This window comes from Nicotiana tabacum, chromosome 1 (genome assembly GCF_000715075.1).
Source record: "Nicotiana tabacum cultivar K326 chromosome 1, ASM71507v2, whole genome shotgun sequence".
Lineage (NCBI taxonomy): Eukaryota > Viridiplantae > Streptophyta > Magnoliopsida > Solanales > Solanaceae > Nicotiana > Nicotiana tabacum.
The window spans coordinates 59,994,975-60,004,072 of NC_134080.1; the positions used below are offsets into that span (position 1 = coordinate 59,994,975).

The 9,098-nt window shown below is 36.5% G+C and overlaps 1 protein-coding gene across 1 annotated transcript; it reads left to right on the top strand.

Annotated features, from left to right (window-relative positions):
* Nucleotides 1-612: 612 nt before the first annotated feature.
* On the top strand, nucleotides 613-8,851 carry LOC107808135 (homeobox-leucine zipper protein ATHB-15). Its single transcript, XM_016632624.2, is given in 20 exon segments — nucleotides 613-1,015; nucleotides 1,743-1,959; nucleotides 2,072-2,231; nucleotides 2,633-2,736; nucleotides 2,822-2,912; nucleotides 3,467-3,562; nucleotides 3,643-3,756; nucleotides 3,847-3,930; nucleotides 4,090-4,174; nucleotides 4,177-4,244; nucleotides 4,326-4,400; nucleotides 4,634-4,740; nucleotides 4,825-5,017; nucleotides 5,795-5,980; nucleotides 6,106-6,186; nucleotides 6,355-6,489; nucleotides 6,567-6,892; nucleotides 7,171-7,276; nucleotides 7,445-7,594; nucleotides 8,506-8,851. Coding segments are annotated over 19 exon segments (2,523 nt in total). The 5' UTR covers nucleotides 613-1,015; nucleotides 1,743-1,744; the 3' UTR covers nucleotides 8,653-8,851.
* The last annotated feature ends 247 nt before the right edge of the window (nucleotides 8,852-9,098 follow it).

A 9,098-nucleotide genomic window follows, 5' to 3' on the forward strand; every position in this document is an offset into this window, starting at 1 on the left:
AAATTTTCGGTAACTAATACCTTTAAAAAAATATATAGCTCTTCATATAATACAAATTAACAAAATAACGGGTTAGCGCAGAATGACTTTCTCTGACAGAGGCTCGCTTCTTCAAGTTCAAGTTCAGCTTGTTGCTCCTCATTTTGATAGAAGTAGATTCTTGCGAGCTCACTTTTTCTTATTTGTGATATATGGTATTAGGAAAAAGTTCATAAAAAAACAAAAAGAAAAAAGAAACAAATTATATGAGTAAGATTTACTCATTATTTTATTGGAGAGAGAGAGAGGGGCATTAATGTCAAATAGGGAGGACAAACAAAGCAGGAGGCTTACAAGAAGCTCTACCAACTGAAGTGGGATTTTGTGGCTTTTACTTTTGTGTCTGTTACATTCCCATCTTATTCTGATGTTTTAGTAGACAGGTTGGTTGTTTTGCAGTGCAAAAGATACCATTCACAAACACTCTCACTGTTCTGCTCCTTTCAACTCTTTTACTTTTACCTACCCCCTTCCCCCCCCTCCCCCCAAAAAAACCTCCCAAACTTCTCCTTTTAAATTAAAAAAAACAGAAAAAAGAAAAGAAAAAAAGAAATACTACTACCCCTACTTAGCAACAACAGCAAACACCATTTGATAATTAGCAAAGTAACCAAAATGGTCTTTCCCATTTCTGCTTCCTCTTTCCCCACTCCTCTTTAAACTCTCCCCTTTGCATATACATACGAAAAATATATAAAGAAGACCACTCACCTTCCCATTCTTGTATGTATAGTAATAATACACCTTTCAACTGGTTCTTGAATTCATAGAGAAAGGTAGGTTTACAACAACAAAACAAAAAAGATTGTGTTTTAATTATATTTTCTTGAGTTTAGAGTTGTGGGAAATTGGTAAGACCGTGATCCGATGATGAAAGATCTATGTCTTTGTGCTTGACGCTACTGCTGCGTGGTTTTGAAGGAAGTGGCTGAGAATTTGACTACATATTTTTTTTTGGGAGAGGATATTTTACAAGGTAGCAAATCTTGTGTGTTTTGTCCCCCCTTAATTTCTTCGTCTTTGTCTCCTACTAATATCTTTGTGTGCTTACATTTCTTGATTTCTAAGGCTTTGAAAGTTTCTATGCTTCAGACACAAGTTTCATTGCATATCCAAATGTTTTTTTTCCTTAACTTTTTATTTTCACATGGGATTCTAAAATATTAGTATATATTTAATAGTTGTATCTGTCTTTGTATTCACATATCTATATGCTATATATACACATGCAGAATTGTTAGGAGTTTGTTGGGGTTAAGTGGGTAGGAAGGGATTTAGCTGTTAAATCCTTTGTTTATACGTATTATTTTTATTTATCATTTGACTGAAAAAGATTTGTCAAGTTTGTACAACTGCAAGTCTTCAAATCATCTGTAAAAAAAACATAAAAGGTAAATGATTTAATTGTGGGAAAGTGTAGAAAGATTTAGTAGTTTCTTAAAACTTCCTAGCAAACCAAGAATTTTTTTTTGTTTCCTTTAGTATAAATTTTTATTGATGGTTTGGTAACAAGGGGGGATAATTTTGAAATTGGAATTTGTGGTATACTATAAGAATTTGGAGAATTTTGTTGAAAGAGAGTAAGGAGTTGTAATATACAAGATGTTGGAAATGAAGATGAAGCAGGGGAACTCTGTCTTTTGAACTCTGTTTGTTATGTGAGTAATTCTTTTTTTGGTTCTCAAAATTGATTTTTATTGAAGTGATGATGGCGGTGACGTCGGCCTGTAAAGACAGTAAAATGGGGATGGACAATGGGAAATATGTGAGGTACACTCCTGAGCAGGTTGAGGCTTTGGAGAGATTGTATCATGAATGTCCAAAGCCCAGTTCACTCCGTCGTCAGCAGTTGATTCGGGAGTGTCCAATTCTGTCCAACATCGAGCCAAAACAAATCAAAGTCTGGTTTCAAAATAGAAGGTATCCGACTAAACTAAATTGTTGGATTTTGCAAAAGTTGCTTTGCTTTCATTTCATTCTTATTCTATTGAATTATTCAGATGATTATGGAATTGTGTTTGTGTAAATGCAGATGTAGAGAGAAGCAACGTAAAGAATCGTCGCGTCTTCAAGCCGTGAACAGAAAATTGACAGCAATGAATAAGCTGTTGATGGAGGAAAATGATAGGCTGCAGAAGCAAGTTTCACAGTTGGTGTATGAGAATAGCTTTTTCCGCCAACAGACTCAAACTGTAAGCAATCTATTCTTACTTGTCTTCTTCTTGGATTTTTTTAAAGATTGGGGTTTGGGTTTTGCTTATTGCAACTCTTTCTGATTAGTTAGAAGGTCAAGGAAAAGAATTGGTTTAGAAATATATAACCTAGAAATGCTACCTATAGAAGCAAGAATCTGCATATGATGTATTTTATAGCATTTCTAAACATTTTGCATTTTTATTTAGTTCGGTGGTGAATGCTTGAAAACAATGATGTCAGTGGGAGAGATAAAACCTGTATTTGTATCTGGCTTTTCATTTTGTCAATACAACTCGATGTTTCCATTTTAAAGAGTACATGCGAGCAGTAATAGTTTCGTTCTCTTTGTTTCCCCGATGACTTAGTTTTTCCTAACTGTCATACTTCAATATTGCAGGCAGCCCTTACCACCACAGACAACAATAGTTGTGAATCTGTGGTGACGAGTGGTCAGCAAAACTTGTCCGCTCAGCGTCCACCAAGGGATGCAAGCCCTGCGGGGTAAGTACACGTTTTCTGAGTCTAATTCCTTTTTTTTTTTGCATTATTTTCCATAGCATGTCTAATGATATATGAATATTTTCAGACTTTTGTCCTTAGCAGAGGAAACTTTAACAGAGTTTCTATCAAAGGCCACTGGAACCGCTGTGGAGTGGGTCCAAATGCCTGGGATGAAGGTTTGTTCCCTTTCCTATCTTTCAATTTATAGAAGACTTGATCAAATTTTTGAAGTGTTTAACGATTTATTAACTAGCTAAATGACTCCTTTATTCACAGTTCTTTAATTGTAAATGTTTTAGATTTGCGCTTTCATGGCATTATTTACTTGCATTATTATCTCTTAAATCTCTTGGCAAAAAGAGCTGCATGGTAAAAATCCTCTCTGCAGTGAATTTTCTTGCTTTCTTCCTCTTTATTTAATCATCAATTAATCATAATCACTTTTGTTTTAGTTAAAATATGAAGATATTTCTTACTTATTCGTCTTGCTCTACTTATGTTGTCAGGCTCATCAAAAATCTAAGTTTTAGCAGCTCCCATTACACTATTGCATCAATACATCGCATCAGTAGAAGCTTTGCTTTTTAAGATAAATCTCTACCTGTGACTCTTTAGAGGATTTGATCACGTGTACAATTACATGTACCATGTTTAATTACATAATAGCTATATATGCACACAAAATTATGTCATTGTTATCTTTAAGAATATCTCTCTTTCATGACTGCAGCCTGGTCCGGATTCCATTGGAATCACTGCTATTTCTCATAGTTGCTCAGGAGTAGCCTCACGTGCTTGTGGCCTTGTGGGTCTAGAGCCTACAAGAGTAAGTGTCATCCTGAATAACTTGGTCAATTCAATATTTTTATTGGAATTCAAGGTGTAATTGTGCTTTCCTTAATCAAGGTTGCTGAGATCCTTAAGGATCGGCCATCATGGTTCCGTGATTGCCGAGCGGTGGATGTTCTCAATGTGATGTCTACTGGGAGCGGTGGAACCATAGAGTTGCTATACATGCAGGTTACTTTTAGAAAATTCATATCCGGTCCTACTTTAGTTCATGTGTGTGTCACAATTTTTCATTGAATATACTTTTGTAACTTGTTTCAGCTCTACGCACCTACTACTCTGGCACCAGCTCGTGACTTCTGGTTAATGCGGTATACATCTGTTATGGAAGATGGTAGCCTTGTGGTATGTGTCAGTAGTTATTTTATTCCTTGTAAACTGACAGAAATGGTAACTGTCCATTTTTCCTTGTTAACTTATGTTATGAATTGCTCAAATTTCAATGGTAACTGTCCATTTTTCCTTGTTAACTTATGTTATGAATTGCTCAAATTTCAACTCTAGGTATGTGAGAGATCACTGAACAACACTCAGAATGGTCCTAGCATGCCACCGGTGCAGAATTTTGTGAGAGCAGAACTGCCTCCAAGTTGTATCTGATACGACCCTGTGAGGGGGGTGGTTCAATCATTCACATAGTTGACCATATGGATCTAGAGGTGTGTTAATTTGTTAATTACATAAGACTCTTCTTCTCCCTCTCAAATTTCTGACAAAATGCTGCTAATAATCTTTTCCAGCCCTGGAGTGTTCCCGAAGTATTGCGTCCACTGTATGAGTCATCAACAGTGCTGTCGCAGAGGACAACAATGGCGGTAGGTCTAATTTATGCTCAGATATCTTTCTTCATAAGGAAAATTTAGTTCTCTTATTTTATCATCCGCTTTTCAATTAACTTTAGTTGTAATTTCAGCCTGATGAATGTACTTCTGAAAACTTTTTAAATAAAATATTTTAAATGTGAACAATGTTCACGAAAGATTCTTAGTTGCGATACTGCTGTTCATTAAACTTTTTCTAATTATTGCTTCAATATAACAAATTTCAGGCATTACGTCACCTGAGACAAATTTCTCAAGAAATTTCTCATCCTACTGTCACTGGTTGGGGAAGAAGACCTGCAGCCTTGCGCGCACTTGGTCAAAGATTGAGCAAGTTGGTCTTTCAATTCCTGATGTTTTCTCTACATCTTAAAATTTTATTCTATTTGTGGCTGAACTTCTAATTCGCATTGTGAAGGGGTTTTAACGAGGCTGTTAATGGTTTTACTGATGAGGGATGGTCTATGCTTGAAAGTGACGGTATAGATGATGTTACACTTCTTGTCAACTCATCACCCAGCAAATTGATGGGTGCAAATATCTCTTATGCCAACGGATTTCCATCAATGAGTAGCGCTGTACTATGTGCCAAGGCATCTATGCTTTTACAGGTACGAATTTGTTGGTCAATTTGATTTGAGTAAACTATGTGAATGGCTGTATATATATATTTTTGAGGAATGTTTTTCCATTTGTAATTTTATTCTTCCACATGGCTTACAAATTTAAAGTTTTCTGAGACGTCATGTGATAAATGAAAACTAAATGCTTTCATCCAAGTCTGCAACTTCCAGTTGTATATTAATAACTAAAACTGCTTATATGTTTTTGGTGTAGCCGTGATATAAAGTTCCTGGGGTCGATTTTTCTTAATTATTTATTTATTAAATTCTATTTTGTGGAGGATAGTTTCCAAATTCTACTAGGATCATACCTTAGTTCTTAATTCAAGTCTAGGATTAGGTAAATTCTCTGATCATGCGTGAGAAAAATTAACATTATGGTGTAATAGGAAAATTAAAATACTGTCTAAAAATGGTCCTGCGAGATGCTAATGCAATGGGTAATGAAACTTCAACTTGGTATTTTTCCATGCTTCAATCTGTAATAGCTCCATGAGCTTCTGGACCGTCTTCAGTATTAACAATACTCTAGAGGGTATGCCGTTTGTTATAAGATAACTTTTGGCTCCCTTTCTGTAAGAAATTTTAAGTTCTTTTTATGGTAAGACTAAGTAATACTGTAGTAGTATATTTAGATTATGTGCTGGCCCAAGAATGCGGGCAAACATAATCTGGTTGCCATTCTCTAAAACATAGTTGCGAAGATCCTAGTTTCCTCGAATTCTTCTGTGTTCTGTTTCATCATCTCGCTTCCTTTTGTTGCAGAACGTACCTCCTGCGATTCTGCTAAGGTTCTTGCGGGAACACCGATCTGAATGGGCAGACTCTGGGATTGATGCCTATTCAGCTGCTGCAGTTAAAGCTGGTCCATGCAGCATACCAGTCACTCGAACTGGATGTTTTGGTGGTCAAATCATTCTTCCACTGGCTCACACTATTGAACATGAAGAGGCAAGTGATTAGTTAGGAATTATCTCCACTATCTTTCCAGAAACCCTCATACTTTCCTTTTGCGGTTGCATAGATTATGTCTTATAGGTTAATATATTATTAATATTTCTTGCCTCTGAAAACAGTTTATGGAGGTGATAAGACTTGAAAGCATTGGCCACTATCAAGATGATATGATTATGCCTGGTGACATCTTCCTTTTGCAAGTATGTTTACTTTCTTGGCCACTATTATGGTTGATGCTTCATTTATATATGTTAGTTGAATAGTCCCAACTGTCCTCAATCTGCTGTTCAGCTTTTTATGCTTCCTACTGTATACTACACTTTCTGCTACCCCAATGCTTAAAAGATCCTTGTTTTTCAAATGCACAGCTTTGTAGTGGAGTGGATGAGAACGCTGTCGGAACATGTGCGGAGCTCGTCTTTGCTCCTATTGATGCCTCTTTTGCTGATGATGCTCCTCTTCTTCCCTCTGGTTTTCGTATCATTCCTCTGGACTCCAAGGCAGTGAGTACTTGTTATTCAATGCAATCTGGAATTTTTTTTTGCAGATTTTTGGTGATTTATTTCTCAAATCAATGCAGGACGCCTCTAGTCCAAACCGCACACTAGATCTTGCATCGACTCTTGAGGTTGGACCGGCTGGAAGTCGACCAAATGGCGATTATTCCAAGAACTCTTCTAGCACAAAATCAGTTATGACAATAGCATTTCAATTTGCATTTGAGATCCATCTTCAAGAAAACATAGCTGCTATGGCACGGCAATATATTCGCAGTATCATATCATCTGTTCAGAGGGTTGCTTTGGCACTCTCTCCATCTCGTCTTGGTTCTCTCCCTGGTCTAAGGTCTCCACCTGGCACACCTGAAGCACAAACGCTTGCCCGTTGGATTTGTCAAAGCTATAGGTATGTTGCTCCATTTATATAGATTGCCACCTCATATACCTCAAAGAGTAGATATTAATGTATAGTAAGAGGATAGAGCAGGGGTATATATTAATGTAAATTTTTGACTTATGTGCATCTAGCACCAACTTGAACAATCTGACTGATTCTAATATTGTTAACATAAAATGCTTTTTATGTTTATAATTCTTCCCTTTAATTTGAGAGTTAATAGGGCTATTATTGTGTGAATATTTTCAATCCTTATATCTGTGCTTATATTTTATCTTCTCTTGCAGGTTCTTTTTAGGTGTAGAGCTGCTCAAATCTGTTAGCGGAGGAAGTGAATCCGTCCTGAAAGAAATTTGGCATCACTCAGATGCTCTGATGTGTTGTTCTTTGAAGGTATTCAGCTAAAGATTTGATCTCCAATTTTCATAAAGTTTAAATAAGTTGCAGTTTAAGATTTACCATCTGATTCCTGGAAGAATTATACTTGAAGCATATTTAAATAATTTCATTGAAGGCTTCGCAAGTGTTAATGGTTTTCTTAACATGAACTTTTGATGGCAGGCATTGCCAGTTTTCACATTTGCAAATGAGGCAGGACTTGACATGCTAGAAACCACCTTGGTCTCCCTCCAAGATATTACTCTCGAAAAGATTTTTGACGACAACGGAAGAAAGGCACTCTTCTCTGAGCTTCCTCAAATAATGCAGCAGGTATATCCATTATTTGCTTTTCTGAATGGTATATGATATGTAATTTCCTTCATTTGTTCCTCTACTTATCTCCAAACCGACGTTTTTTTTTCTTGGTATGATTGTATGAACATTCAAGCAATCTGTTACCTTTCCAGTTTGTAGCTGACATACTGCACCAACTTGCATGATGAGCTGTAATTTTTAGAATCTCTTATTGACATACACAATTAGATTTTGTTGCCCATGAAATTCTAAGTTTTTAAAATAATTGATAAAATGTACTTGGCCAAACCCGGCTTCCCCTTTCCATTTTCCCTTTCCAGCAAAGAAAAAGGTTATTTCTGTAACTAGATAACAAACACTATCTTCCATATTCAGCATGCATCGACTCCTAAAATTAGTGGCAATTTTATGACTCAACTGGTTAAGTGAGTTGGAGGAAGGGACATTAACATCTTACCTTTTCCAATCTCCAATATGAGGGATAGATGAGAACTCCCTTTAAATAAAACTGTTAACATATGATTCATAGGAAAAAAATTATAGAATTGCAACATGACATGCAATTATTGTATGCAAACTCCTATTATGGTATGACTCCTCCCTTTGCATGCTCTATCTATGTTCCTACTATTGAGAGGTGATCCCTCTCTCTATAAAAAACTTAGAGATATCCTCGTGATCGAGGGGGGAGGTGCTATGCCCTTGTTTGCCAAATATACAAACAATGCGTAAATGAGTTTGTTTTGTTTTTTTTTCCCATCTGTTTATCCGGTATATTAGCATGACTGTTACTGCACACTAACATTATGAATTAATTCTACTTAGAGCCTTTAAGTTTTGTGTACTAACAGTGTACTTACCCTTGAATGTTGTAATTCCAAGTACCGTTAAAGTTGACTAAGCTGGGCATCATATGTTATTTGCAGGGTTTTGCTTGTCTTCAAGGTGGTATCTGTTTGTCGAGTATGGGAAGGCCAATATCGTACGAGAGAGCAATAGCTTGGAAAGTATTGAATGAAGAAGAAGATCCCCATTGTATATGTTTCATGTTCGTCAATTGGTCTTTTGTCTGATATATGTACGTAGGGAAGCATACAAACTTAGATCAGCAACACAACACCCCCTTTTCTGATCATATGCTTTATGGATCAACCCTCTTGCCTTTAGGCAAAAATATCTGCAAGTGGACTCGTATTTCTTTATCATGCACTTGTGTATTTTGGTTGGTTTGTAAACTTTGTTACTTTCTTTTATCTTATGTTTTTCACTTCCCCTTGGCCCTTGCTATATTACATTTAGCTCTTGCTCGAGTTTTCCTGGAAGATTGATTGAAGGTTAAAAGGACTCTTAAAAAGGGTAACGTGCACAAAGCATTTTGCGATCATGCGAAGTCCGGGGAAGGGCTGCAGCCCAATGAGGTATAATGTAGATAGTCTATTCCGATGAAAGCATTAATGACTTTTCACAATTCACCATGGCTTATAGGTCACATCGGGACCGTTGCTCCAAAGTCCCCTTT